The 14,914-nt window shown below is 36.9% G+C and overlaps 1 protein-coding gene across 18 annotated transcripts in view; it reads left to right on the forward strand.

Annotated features, from left to right (window-relative positions):
- The window catches only part of EDA2R (ectodysplasin A2 receptor), a 62,008-nt gene that overhangs the window by 43,826 nt on the left and 3,268 nt on the right, over positions 1-14,914 (forward strand). For 10 of the 18 annotated variants that reach the window (XM_081808753.1, XM_031028025.2, XM_081808754.1 and 7 more), the window contains 3 exons: positions 10,169-10,347; positions 10,877-10,962; positions 12,888-13,052. In XM_081808753.1, coding sequence (XP_081664879.1) covers positions 10,169-10,347; positions 10,877-10,962; positions 12,888-13,052 — 430 coding nt within the window. The remainder of the gene's footprint in view (positions 1-10,168; positions 10,348-10,876; positions 10,963-12,887; positions 13,053-14,914) is intronic. The other 8 variants (XM_081808763.1, XM_081808764.1, XM_081808768.1 and 5 more) reach the window with 1 other exon arrangement.

Raw genomic sequence — 14,914 nt, forward strand, 5'->3', positions numbered from 1 at the left:
TGTTGGTATATAGAAATGCAACAGATTTCTATACATTGATTTTTATCCTGTAACTTTACTGAATTCATGTATCAGTTCTAGCAGGTGTTTTTTGTGTGTGTGTGTGTGTGTGTGTGTGTGTGTGTGTGTGTGGAGCTTTTCAGGGTTTCTGTATAGAGTATCATGTCATCTGCAAATAGTGAACTTTTGACTTTTTCCTTGATCATTTGGATACCTTTTTATTTCTTTTTGTTGTCTGCTTGTTGTGGCTAGAACTTCTAATACTATGTTAAATAACATTGGTGAGAGTGGACATTCCTTTCTTGTTCCTCACTATAGAAGAAAAAAGAAATAAAGGCCATATAAGAAAAGCTGTTTTTCCCCCATTGTTGAGTTGTATAAGTTCTTTATATATTTTGGGTAGTAACCCTTTATCAGATATGTCATTTGTAAATATCTTCTCCCATTCAGTAGGTTGCCTTTTAGTTTCTTGTGATGTAGTTTTAATTTGGTGTTTAATTAGACTGCCTCATTGGATGTTAGGATATATTTTCTCTTCTTTAATTTTTTTTGGAAGATTTTGAGAAATATTAGTGTTAATTATTTAAATGCTTGGTAGAATTCACCAGAGTAGCTATCTCATTCTGGACTTTTCCTCATTGAGAGGTTTATGATGATTCATTTAATCTCTTTGTAATAGATCTGTTGATACTATTTCTTCTTGAGTCAATTTAGGTAATTTGTGGATTTCTAGGAATTTGTCCATTTCATCTAGATTATATACTTTGTTGGTGTATAATTGTTCATATTATTCATATATTCATATATTCATATATTCATATTATTCTCTAATAATCCTTTTTATTTCTGTAAATTTGGTAGTATTTTTTTTTTGGGGGGGGGATGGTGTTTATTGTTTTGAGGTCACAGGTCAAGTCACTCATCCCCGTGTAAATTTGGTAGTATTATCCCCACTTTCATTTTTGGATTTTAGTTATTTTTATATTGCCCTTATTTTTGTGTGTGTGGTATACCTAAAAGTTTATCAATTTTGTTGATCAATTTTGTTGTTCAAAGAGTGAACTTTTTGTTTCATTTATTATATAGTTCTTCTACAGTATTTTATTTATCTTTACTTTAAGTTTTATAATTTCCTTTTTTTCTCCTAATTTTTGGTTTACCTTTCTAATTTTTCAAGGTGTAAAGTTAGGTTATTGACTTGAGATCTTGTTTTTTCTCTTTGTAATGTAGGCATTTACTGGTTTTAACTTCCCTCTAAGTACTACTTTATTTGCTGTATCCCATATATTTTTGAATTGTGTTCTTATTTTCATTCATTTCTAAATAATTTCTAGTTTTCCTTGTGATTTTTTTCTTTGACCCATCGGTTATTTTAAGAGTGTGTTATTTAATTTCATATGTATATATTTTCCCATTTTCCTTCTGTTACTGATTTAAAGCTTTATTATATCATGGTCAGAAAAGACAGTTTGTATGATTTGGGGTTTTTTTTAGACTTGTTTTGGAACCAAACACATGGTCTATTTTGCAGGATGTTCCATGTGCAATTGAGTATAATGAACATTCTTCCTTTATTGTTTGTAATGTTCTATATGTCAATTAGGTTTAATTGGTTTATGGCATTTAAAGCCCTCTATATCATTATAGTTAGTCTCTATAGATATGCAAACCATTTTGGAAAGTAGAGTGTTGTAATCTCCAAATAATTTTGTAGAAGTGCTATCACTCACTTAAATTCTGTCAATGGTTGCTTAACAAATTTGGGGCTCTGTTGTCTGGTTTATATATATTCATAATTGTATTTTCTTGATGTAGTGATCCTATATTAATATATGTTCCTCCTTAATATAGATGTTCTTCTTTCTTTTTTTTTTAAGACTGTTTTTAAATTTAAGTTAGTTAACAAATAGTGTAGTATTAGTTTCAGGGATAGAATTTAGTGATTCATCACTTCCATATAACACAGAGTGCTCATTACAACAAATGCCTGCCTTAATGCCCATCAATCATTAAGCCCACCCCCTCACCTACCCCCCATCTAGCAACCCAAAGTTTGCTCCCTATAGTTAAGCGTCTGTTATGGTTTGTCTCCCTCTCTGTGTTTATCTTATTTTAATTTTCATTCCCTTCCACTATGTTCATCTCTTTTGTTTCTTAAATTTACACATATGAGTAAAATCATATGGTATTTGTCTTCCTCCGACTAATTTATTTCACTTAGCATAATACACTCTGATTTCATCCACATCATTGCAAATGGCAAGATTTTGAGTAATATTCTATTATATATATATATATATATATGTAGGTATATATATGTTTTATAATAGTCCATCATATTCCATCATATATGTGTATATATAGCACCTCTTCTTTATCCATTCATCAGTGGATGGACATCTAAACTCTTTCCATATTTTGGCTATTATGGATAATGCTGCTATAAACATTGGGATGCATATGCCCCTTTGAATCACTCTCTTTTTATCCTTTGGGTAAATACCTAGTAGTACAATTGCTGGGCCATAGGGTAGTTCTATTTTTAACTTTTGAAGGAACCTCCACACTGTTTTCCAGAGTAGCTGTACCAGTTTGCATTCCTACCAACACCATAAAAAGATTCCCATTTATTTGCACCCTCGTCAACATTTGTTGTTTCCTGAGTTGTTAATTTTAGCCATTCTGACTGGTGTGAGGTGGTATCTCATTGTGGTTTTGATTTGTATTTCCCTCATGATGAGTGATGTTGACATTTTTTTTCATGTGTCTGTTAACCATTTGTATGTCTTCTTTGGAGAAATGCCTGTTCATGGCAGCTGCCCATTTCTTAACTAGATTTTTTTTTGGGGGGGGGGCGTTGAGTTTGATAAATTCTCTATTTACTTTGGACACTAGCCCTTTATCTGATTTGTCATTTGCAAATATCTTCTCCCATTCCTTTGGTTGCCTTTTAGTTTTATTGACTGTTTCCTTTCCTGTGCAGAAGCTTTTTATCTTGGTGAAGTCCCAACAGTTCATTTTCACTTTTGTTTCCCTTGCCCCCAGAGATGTGTCTAGTAAGAAGTTGCTGCAGCCGAGGTCAAAGAGATTGCCGCCTGTGTTCTCCTCTGGGATATTGATGGCTTTCTGTCTCACATTTAGGTCTTTGATCCATTTTGAATTTATTTTTGTGTATGGTGTAAGGGATGGTGCAGTTTCATTCTTCTGCATGTTGCTGTCCAATTTTCCTAACACCATTTGTTGAAGAGACTATCTTTTTGACATTGGATATTCTTTCCTGCTTTGTCAAAGATTAGTTGACTATAGAGTTGTGGGTCCATTTCTGGGTTCTCTATTCTGTTCCATTGATCTATGTGTCTGTTTTTGTGCCAGTAACATGCTGTCTTGTTAATTACAGTTTTGTAATACAGCTTGAAGTCCAGAATTGTGATGTCTCCTGCATTGGTTTTCTTTTTCAACATTATTTTGGTTATTCAGGGTCCTTTCTGGTTCTATACAAATTTTAGAATTCATTGATCTAGCTGTGTGAAAAAATGCTAGTGTTATTTTGATAGGGATTGCATTGAATGTGTAGATTGCTTTGGGAAGTATAGACATTTTAACAATATTTGTTCTTCCAATCCATGATCATAGAATGCTTTCCATCTCTTTGTGTCTTCCTCAATTTCTTTCATATGTGTTCTATAGTTTCCAGACTACAGATCTTTTACCTCTTTGGTTAGGTTTATTCCTAGTTATCTTATGGTTTTTGGTACAATTGTAAATGGGCTTGATTCCTTGATTTCTCTTTCTGCTGCTTCATTATTGGTATACAGAAATGCAACAGACCTCTGTGCATTGATTTTATAACCTGCAACTTTGCTAAATTCCTGTATCAGTTCTAACAAATTTTTGGTGGAACCTTTTGGGTTTTCTACATAGAATATCATGTCATCTGTGAAGACTGAAAGTTTGACTTCCTTGATGATTTGGATGCATTTTGTTCGTGGTTTTTTTTTTTTTTTTTGCTGATTGCAGAGACTAGGACTTCCAATACTATGTTGAACAACAGTGGTGGGAGTGGATATCCTCATCTTGTTCCTGACCTTAAGGGAAAAGTTCCCAGTTTTTCCCCATTAAGGATGATATTATTGGTGGGTCTTTTGTATATGGCCTTTATGATGTTGAGGTATGTTCCTTCTATTACTATTTTCTTGAGGGTTTTTATCAAGAAAGGATGCTGTATTTTGTCAAATGCATGTTTTGCATCTATTGAGAGGATCATGTGGTTGTTATCCTTTCTTTTATTAATGTGATGTATCACATTGATTTTTAGGGGGTATTGAACACTCCTGCCATCCTGGAATAAATACCATTTGTCTTGGTGAATAATCCTTTTAATGTACTTTTGGATTCCATTAGTTAGTATCTCACTGAGAATTTTTGCATCAAGGTTTATCAGGGATATTGGTCTATAATTCCCCTTTTTAGTGGGTCTTTATCTGGTTTTGGGATCAAGGTAATGCAGGCTTCATAGAATGAGTTTAGAAGTTTTCCTTCCATTTCCATTTTTTGGGACAATTTGAGAAGAATAGATACTAACTCTTCTTCAACTGTTTGATGGGTTTCCCCTTAGAAGCCATCAGGCCCTCGACTCTCCTTTATTGGGAATTTTTTTTTTTAACTGATTCAATTTCTTTGCTGATTATGTGTCTGTTCAGACTTTCTATTTCTTCCTGATTCAGTTTTGGTAGTTTATATGTTTCTAGAAATTTATCCATTTCTTCCAGATCACCTAATTTGTTTGCATACAATTGCTAATAATATTCTCTTATAGTTATTTGTATTTCTATGGCATTGTTCATGATGTCTCCTCTTTCATTCATGATTTTATTTATTTCAATACTTTGTCTTTTCATTTTGATAAGTCTGGCTAGAGGTTTATCAGTCTTATTAATTCTTTCAAAGAACCAGCTCCTAGTTTTCTTGATCTGTTCTACTGTTTTATTGATTTGTATGTCATTGGTTTCTGTTTTAATCTTTTTTATTTCCCTTCTCCTGCTGACATTAGGCTTTATTTGCTATTCTTTCTCCAGCTCCTTTAGGTGTAAGGTTACATTGTGTATTTGAGAACTTTATTGCATTTTTAGAAAGGCTTTTATTGCTATATACTCTCCTTTAGGACAGCCTTTGCTGCATCTCCAAGGTTCTGAACTGTCATGTTTTCATTTTCAGTTGCTTCCATGTATTTTTCATTCTTCTTTAATTTCCTGTTAACCCATTCATTCTTTAGCGGGATGATTTTTAACCTCCATGTGTTTGTGGTTGTTCCAAATATTTTCTTGTGGTTGACTTCAAATTTCATAGCACTGTGGTCGGAAAATATGCATGGTATGATCTCAAGTCTTTTTGTAGTGGTTGAAGCCTGATTTGTGAACCTGTCCATGATCTATTCTGGAGAATATTCCATGTACATTCAAAAAGAGCATGTAGTCTGCTGCTTTTGGATGAAATGCTCTGAATATATCTGTTAAGTCCATCTGGTTCAGTGTGTCAGGTAGACCCTAGTTTCCTTGTTGATCTTCTGCTTAGATGATCTGTCCATTGATGTGAGTGGGGTGCTAAAGTCCCCTACTATTATTGTATTATTATCAATCAGGTTAAGTATTTTATTAATTGATTTATATATTTGGCTGCTCCCAAGTTAGCATAAATATTTAAAATTGTTAGATGTTCTTGCTGAATGGACCCCTTTACTATGATATAGTGCCCTTCTTCATCTCTTGTTATGGTCTTTGTTTGAAAATCTGGTTTGACTGATATAAGTATGGGTACTCCAGCTTTCTTTTGATGTTCATTAGCATGGTAAATGATTCTCCACCCCCTCACTTTCAAACTGGAGGTGTCTTTGTATCTAAAATGAGTCTTTCATAAGTGGCATATTGATGGGTCTTTTTTTTTATTCATTCTGATATCTTATGCCTTTTGATTGGATAATTTATTCCATTTACATTCGGAATAATTATTGATATATATGAATTTAGTGCCAGTGTATTACTGGCACTATTACCTGTAAAGTCTCTGTTTCTGTCTAGTCTTTGTTGCTTTTGGTCTCTCTTTCCCTGTCAAATGGTCCCCTTTAATATTTCTTGCCGAACTGGTTTAGTGTTCATGAACTTCTTTAGTTTTGCTTGGAAACTATATCTCTCCTTCTATACTGAATGACAGCCTTGGGGGTTAAAGTATTCTTGGCTGCATATTTTTCCTTGTAGCATGTTGAATATTTCCTTCCACTCTCTTCTGGCCTGCCAAGTTTCAACAGACAGGTCTGCTGCTACCTTATGTGTCTACACTTGTAAGTTAAGGACGTTTTTCCCACGACATCAAAAACTAATGTTGGCTAACTGAACACAATAATTAAAAAAAAAAAAAGATCCTTTTCCCTAGCTGCTTTCAGAATTCTCTTTTTACCCTTGTATTTTGCAAGTTTCACTATGATATGTCTTGGTGTTGACTTGTTTTTGTTGATTTTGAGGTGAGTTCTCTGTGCTTCTTGGAATTGAATGTGTATTTCCTTCCCCAGATTAGGGAAGTTCTCAGCTATAATTTGTTCAAATAAACCTTATGCCCCTTTTCCCCCACTCTTATTCTGGGGCTCCTGTGATATGGATATTATTTTGCTTTATGGACTCACTGAGTTTCCTAAGGCTACATGCATGATCTAATAGTTTTCTTTCCCTTTCATTTTCAGCTTCATTATTTTCCATAATTTTATCTTCTATATCACCTGTTGCATCAAGATTTTTTCTTTGTCTTTGGCTCTGTACATCTTATTTGTAATATGTCTTATTATGGGTCTCTGAATTTTTCCTACTTAAAGTTCATTGAGCATTGTGGATGTGTTTATTAATGTCTTTCATCAAATTTGGTAAGTTTTTAGCCACTATTTCTTCAAATATTGTTTCTGCTTTTTTATTTCTCTCTTTTCCTTCTGGGAATCCCAATTGTTTGTTAGTCCACTTGTTGGTGTCTCTTAGGTTTTGTTTACTCTCTTCATTCCTTTTGTATTTCTGTTCCTCACACTTGATAATTTCAACTGTCCTCAAGTTTGCTCATTCATTTTTCTACCTGTTGAGAGCTGCTATTTAACTCTTGTAGTGATTTTTTTCATTCAGTTAGTTTACTTTTCAGATCCAGGATTTCTGTTTGGTTTCTTTTTATAATTTTGATATTACCATTTTGTTCATACACTTATTTCTGATTTTTTTAGTTCATGTTTTTCTTTGAATATATTTAAGATTTTAGTCTTCTACTCTTTGTCTAGTAAGTCCAATGTCTGGACTTCCTCACAAATACTTTCCATCAATTTTATTTGTTTCTTTAAATGAGCCATACATTCCTGTTTCTTTATGTGCTTTGTCACTTTTTTGTTCAAAACTAATCATTATAATGTGGCGTTAATCAGGTTTTTTTTTTCCTTCCTCACATTTAGCTTTTTTAAAAAATTGTATTTATTAAAAGCTATATTAGTTCATTTATTTAGGTGTTTTTCCAAAATCTTTTTTCAAACACTGTATTCTTTCCCATAGGTGGTCATTTAGTCTGTGTTCATTTAGATCATGGTTAGCTAATATTTTTATTTATTTATTTAATTAATTTATTTATTTATTTGAGAGGGAGAGCATGCAGGGGGGGAGGGGCAGAGGGAGAGGGAGAAGCAGACTCCCTGCCGAGCATGGATCCCTATGTGGGGCTGGATCCCAGGATCCTGAGATCATGACCTGAGCCGAAGGCAGATGCTTAATGGACTGAGCCATCCAGGTGCCCCACTAATATTTTGATAGAGTTTTCCTTGAGTGCCAGAAATTTAAAAAAATAAAAATAAAATAAAATAAACCCACGCACCTTTCCCAGCCTTTGCAGATTGGGTCTGTGCTGAAGCACTCCTTCAACAATTAGCCAAACTTGGCACTCAGCCTATGGATCAGCCCAATGTGTAAGCTTTGGGTCTTCTCCTTTTATAAGCATGTCTCTTGACCTAGGAATGCATGTGCCTTTCTAAATTCCCCCATATATATGGGTGCTTCTGAATCTTTTCATTTCCCAACACATTTCTCTCATTTTTTCTAACCCTTCCAAGATTAGGAAGTCTATCATGTTTCTTTGTTCATAATTTCTTGCCCCAGATATCCGTGGTTTGTTAGTTTGCTTTGCAGCATTTTTTTAAATAAATGCCCGCCCCTTTTCCAGTCTGAATTCTGAACTGAATGAAACAGAAGTGAACACTTCATACCAGTCTTTCAGGTAGCCAACAGACAGGTTAGAACAGTCATACACAATAATTTATTAATAAGTTTTGCTCAATTCACTCTGGAACTAGGGATGAAGCCCTCCCACTAAGAACACAGGCTGCTGCCACTTTAAGATTGCCTCCACTTCAGGGCTGGTGCTGCTCAGGAGACTTGTGTAGTAAAGGCAAACAAAAATGGCATAAAACTTTCCTTTCATTTTCAAGTTGTCTTTTTCTTGGTTCAGCATTTGCTTAATCACTGTAAATCTTTGTTTCCCAGAGTTCTGACAACTTTGATTCTGACAATTTCTGCATACTTTTCTTTTTTTAGGAATTATTTATTTATTTGAGAAGGAGAGAGAGAGAGAGAGCACATGGGCAGGGGGAGGGGCAGAGGGAGAGGTAGAGAAATCCTCAAGCAGACACCCTGCTGAGCATGGAGCCTGATGTGGGGCTCAATCCTGGGACCCTGAGATCATGACCTGAACTGAAATCAAGAGCTGGACGCTCAACCAACTGAGCTACCCAGGTGCCCCTCTGCATGCTTTTCTGTTACTATGAGGAAATGAAGGCTTGGAGCTGCCACCTCCTCCATTTTCCTGATGTCCTGTCATTTTTAATATATTGATTTCAGCATTTCTCTGGGTGTTACTGTGTACCAGAAAATCACAGTATAAATAAAATTAAAGCAGTTTTAAATATAAAATAAGTACAAAAGAAAAAAAAAACCAACAGGCAGTTTTCTTGGGGCCAGGCCTGAGAGAGGCATGCATCATTTTATCCATGTTCCATTAGCTAGAAATTAGGCACCTGGACCCCCCTAACTACAGTGGGGTTAGAGAATGTTGGCTAGTGGTATTCTCAGGAAGAAAGGAGGTTTAGTTTGACAATCAGCCGAATTCTGCCACAACTAGCAAATAGTTAATATCCCCTGATAACTAGAGTTGTATTTTGAGAAAAAGCTATGATATATCAGGCAGGTGCCTTGTACCTAAGTTAGAATGTCAGAGTTGGAAGAATATTTAGAGACTATCTACTTCAGCCTCTTCAGATGTTGGGGCTTTTGATGCTCAGAAATGGAGAGGGGCTGGCTAGAGTCACATTAAGTCAATATTAGACCTGAGCTAAGAAAGAGCTGGATCACTCATCTCTCCTCTATATCATTGGCATTCAAACATTTTTTTACCATTACCAAGAGTAAGGAATACATTTTTTTTTATCACAACCTAACACATACTTGCATATATTTTATCTGTAAAAGTTTTACAATATAATATTGCAGTATTGGTAGTGATTACAGCTATTTGTTAAATATTTCCATCTCCCCACCTTCTAGAACATTGTGGAATTGCATTTTCTTTTACTTGTGTAGTTACTAATAATCAGATGATATGTGTGGTCAAAGACATGTGAGCAAAGTGAAATGGATCATTTCTGGAAGAAAGTAAGAGCCATGGCAATTCACAAAGTTCTCTTTTCCCTGATGCTCCAATCATGGCCACACAAAGATAAAACCTCTGCCACCTCGTGTAGCCCAGTGAGAATAATGTAAAACATAACTCCTACTAGACCTCTGGTAAGCAAATAGGGTGAGTGAGAACTAAGCTTTTGTTCTTTTAAGACACTGAGATTTGGAATTTGCTTTTTGCCTTAGCATAACCTAGCCTATGCTGACTAATACTTAGCATTAGTATAAGCACTCTGATATTTATATCATTATTTTGTTTTGTTTTTCAATTTCAGTGCTGATCTCAAACTAGTAAATTTATTTTATGATTCATAAATGTGTTGCAACTTGCAGTTTGTAAAACATTACTTATATGATGTCCATTTGTCCCATAGCTGATCCTCTCTCCAAGTTTCTGTTGAGCAATGTTAGTGATCCCCATCTCTCTGCAGGATTGTGGTTATGGAGAAGGTGGGGATGCATACTGCACAGCCTGCCCTCCCCGCAGATTCAAAAGCAGCTGGGGCCACCATAGATGTCAGACTTGCATCACCTGTGCTGTCATCAATCGTATCCAGAAGGCCAACTGCACAGCTACCTCTAATGCTGTCTGTGGGGACTGTCTGCCTAGGTGAGCCTGCTGTGTGAGACCAAGCTTTCCTAGACCTTTTATATTCCTTGGAGGTCTTTTTCATCCTTACCTCTCAGAGTCTAGTTGAAGTATTCTAACTGTCCGTATCATGATGAGCTTAAGCTCCCATGAGAGAGAAGCAGTGTCTTCTCATGATCCGCCTACAAAGTGCCTAGCACATGGTCAGCCACAGATGAATACTTAACAACTTTTTCATCATGCTGGCATGCTTAAGCCAAGGCCCAAGATTCAAAATAAATCTCACTGTAGATTATGAAGCACTTCTCCCCTCTCTTGTAAGACTAATTCCCATTTTAGCTATCGGGTATGGTGAATGGGGAAGGAGGTGGAACATCTGGGACTCTGATTCAGAATCAGACATAGAGGCAGAGCATTCATGAGGATTGCAGATGGGTGCTGGCTTCCAGGAGGGCAAGACTTTTAGAAGTTGCTTATGGTCTCAGTAAGGACCACCTCACGTGCATTGCTTATTTTATTACCTTGCCATTCCTTATTGCTCTGACCATAGATTCTACCGAAAGACACGTATTGGAGGACTGCAGGACCAAGAGTGCATCCCATGCACAAGACAGACACCCACCTCTGAGGTTCAGTGTGTGTATCCAGTTCTCTTCTCTTGTTTTCCTCCAACCCATTGAGTGGTAGCAAAATAGGGTAGTAAAGATTTCCCCTACTCCCTGTACTCCTTCCTGTAGAGCAGATTGGCAAGGGAAACAGTTAGATTTGATTTCTTATTTCACAATACATTATCTGCCTAACCCTCTTTACATCATCTGAAAAGAATTTAAGTCATGATAATCACCATTCTTCATACCTTATGAGATGGCTGTCTAGGTCTAATGAATTAATAGATTTAGAAAACACTATAAATTATAATATTTGTGCATTTATAGATGATAATGATGATGATAATATGAGGTTTAAAAGAGTCTCTATTGCTTAGGAATAGTAAAAGCCTGAATGAAGTACTAGGATCTAGTCTATGCCCATACCACTATCCATTTTTCTGTCTATCTATCATTTTTATCTATTTACCATCTCTATATATACTCACTCTTTTAAAATTATTGATATTTTTATATTATGAAATACTTCAAATATGTAGAAATATTTAAAATGAAGAAAAATATAAAAATGGTTAGTTGCGGACACCTGGGTGGCTCAGTTGGTTAAACATCTACCTTTGGCTCAGGTCGTGATCCCGGGGTCCTGGGATCGAGTCCCACGTCAGGCTCCCTGCTCAGCAGGGAGTCTGCTTCTCCCTCTGCCCCTATCCCCTGCTCGTGTTCTCTCTCTCAAAAATAAATAAATAAAATCTTTATAAAAAAAGGTTAGTTGTACAACATCCAAAATTAATAAATTTTAACATTTTGCATATTTACTTCAGATTTTCTTAAAAAGAACAAAGATTCCACAGGTTTAATAGAATTCCTTTTTTTCTAAAGATTTTGTTTATTTATTTGAGAGACAGAGAGAGAGATCATGAAGGAGGGGCAGAGAGAGAGGGAGAAGCAGACTCCCCTCTGAGCAGGGAGCTCAAAGCAGGGCTCAATCCCAGGACCCTGGGATCATGACCGGAGCCAAAGGTAGATGCTTAACTGACTGAGCCACCCAAGCACCCCTATAGAATTCCCTTTTGAATCCTCTCTGAATTTCATTCTCTCTCTATTTCCCCAGAGGCAACCACTGTCATAAAATTGTATGCATCCTGTTGGTAGGCTATGCTACAGTAACAAACCCCTAAATCTCAGTGACTTAATACAACAAAAGCTTATTTTTCACTATACAAAGACATTTCTCCATCTTGTGACTATACCATCTAGACCATGTGGCTCCTAGGTTGATGGAACAAAGAAGATATGGAAGAGACATAGTGGTTTTTAACTACTTCAGTCTGTAAGGGACACACATTACTTTCACTCATGGTCCATTGACCAGAAGTACTCTGATGGCCTAACTACAAGGGTGTATAGGAAATGCAGGGAAGCATGTGGATAATTGGTGAGCACTATGATTCTACCAAACCCTCCACCCATGTTTTAATACTTGTATTTTTTGGTGATAGATGTTTTATATAAATTACTTCAAGTTACTCACTTTCCCCAATTTGCCTTTTCCCTTCTGGATTATTTATATTGATCCATACAGGTCTTTTATTTTAAGTTATATAATAATATTATATCATTACATGATTTATTTATCCTGTACCTTACTGATGAACATTTTAGTTTGTTTCCAGTTTTCTAGGTTATATAACTAGATGTGACATGGAAAGACCATAAAATATGTGTATCTTCAAATAATTATATTAACTTATACCATACCAACAGTATATGCAAGTTCTTCCATTTTGTTCTTTATGTTTCTGCCTTCTCTACAAAGAATTAAAACCAGCTTAGCAGTCCTAACTGGGGAAGGTCCTAGGAAGAGGATAATGGCCTAAGGAAGTTCAGGCCCAGCGTCAGGGTGACTATTGACTGCCCACAGTGACTGACTTCCCCCACTTTCTTGTCTCACAGGTGCCTTCCAGTTGAGCTTAGTGAAAGCAGATGTACCCACAGTGCCCCCTCAGGAGGCCACACTTGTTGCACTGATGAGCAGTCTGCTCGTGGTGTTTACCCTGGCCTTCCTGGGGCTCTTCTTCCTCTACTGCAAGCAGTTCTTCAACAGACATTGCCATCGTGGTAAGGGTAGCTGCTTCACATATTACATGTATTGGGAGCAAGGCTCTGATTAGCAGAAGAGAGGAATTTTCTGGGGTTGAGAGTTAATGGGCCTTCCCTACAGTGTTGAAAAACTTCAGTGGTGGACTATCTGTGGGTGGCAATAGAAAGCATGGGGCTTCAGAGACAACTGAGGCCAACCCTGCAAGTTTATGGAACCTGATTCATTAAGGTACAGGGGTTCATAAAGGAACACAACATCATGAGAAAGATTCCTTCCCTTGGGGAAGGAATCTGGATACCTAGGTTCTAAATCAACCTATACATAACTATGCAACTTTAGACAAGTCATCTAGCTTCTTTGGGCCTCTTTATCCCCAATCTTTAAAATGAGAGTTGGTGTTGGATTAGTTGGTTTCTAAGTTCTTTTCTAATTCTTCATTTCTACTTATATGTACAGATTCTGGAGCTTGTCAGGAATGGAGGATGAATGGCTGGTTTTGAGACATGACTGTAATAAAAGTGGGTGAGGTCTTGGGCAACAGTTACCAGTATAGTAATATCCCAAATGTGGGTAACTGAGAGCCCAGTTTCCAGAGGAGTTGGTGGACACAGACATTTTCCCCCAGACAACACTGACACCCAAAGAGGTCAGGCCCAGCCCATAGGAGATTGCCATGGAAATTGCAGATGGAAGGTCATATTTAAAGTCAGGAGTACCATTGTGATCTGATTTCAGCACAACTCTAGCCATTAGCCAAAAATATGGGACAGAAAGTCCAGGTCACTGAAGGTAAAGATGGGAGGAGATAGGATGATGGGCTGGCCAGCAATAAGCAAGGGGTTAAAGCAGGAGCCCAGAGTACTAAGGTTCAGTGCAGCTTTAGTGTCATTGAGTTACTGAGAGCTAGGCAGAGACACCTAAACAGGAATCCAGGCTAGTGAATAGAGTTTATTTAGTAAGAAAGGGGGAGGATAAAGTTTCTTAGATACACTGGTGCTCAGACTCCTCTTCAGCCCACTGGATACTGGGCCCAAAACAATATCACTTTTTTAACTTCCCTCTATGTGGGAAAATCTCTTTTACATAGACCTCCTTGGGTAAGTTTGGCTTTAGGCCATGCCAGATAATCTATAAAAGGCCTAGCGTATAGGTTTGGCTTAAGTAGTGGTGAATCTAGCATTTCATGGGCTACAGGGACACAAAGGGAACACTGTTATCCCTTTATGACCCCTCTCAAGCTCTGCTTCTTTCTCCTCTACTATTTGGTGGATCATGGAACATTGTGGTTCAGGGTGGACCATCTTGTTTCTGACTTTGGAACCAGTTTCTTAAATAAGAAAGCTGTTGCCCAGTCCCTGGGCATGGGCATGAAACATGGGCAGTGAAGAATTTGGTCCCCACAGCCCAAAAAGATGAAGATGAGGCAACATCTGAGAGTTGCTTTTGTCCCTCCTCTTGCCTCAGGAAAGGAGAAATGGGTAACCCGTCTCTGCTCCTCCCCTCTCTTCAAGATAATAATGAAGTACCCTTCTCTGGGGATATGAAGGCAGGTAGCTCCCTCAGGGTCTCCAAAGGAGAAAGAGGATAAGATTTTTTTTTTTCCATTTGGAGAGGGTGTTTATCAGGAGTCACTGACTAACATGCATACTGGAGTCATATGGGGAAATTAATGTGTGAATTAGATCCAATATATGGTGTAATAGAGAGGAGTAGGGACTATGGCAAACTAAAGAGTTAGTTGATCTCCTGTCCAAAGGGGAATCTGCTACTCAGCTCCAGGTGGTTCATTCTTTCTTTCCTTCCTCTCTTCCTTCCTTCCATCCTTCTTTCCTTTTTTCTTTCTTTCTTTCTTTCTTCCTTCCTTCCTTTTTCTTTCTTT

This window comes from Leptonychotes weddellii, chromosome X, assembly GCF_054177405.1.
Source record: "Leptonychotes weddellii isolate Sample4059 chromosome X, ASM5417740v2, whole genome shotgun sequence".
Lineage (NCBI taxonomy): Eukaryota > Metazoa > Chordata > Mammalia > Carnivora > Phocidae > Leptonychotes > Leptonychotes weddellii.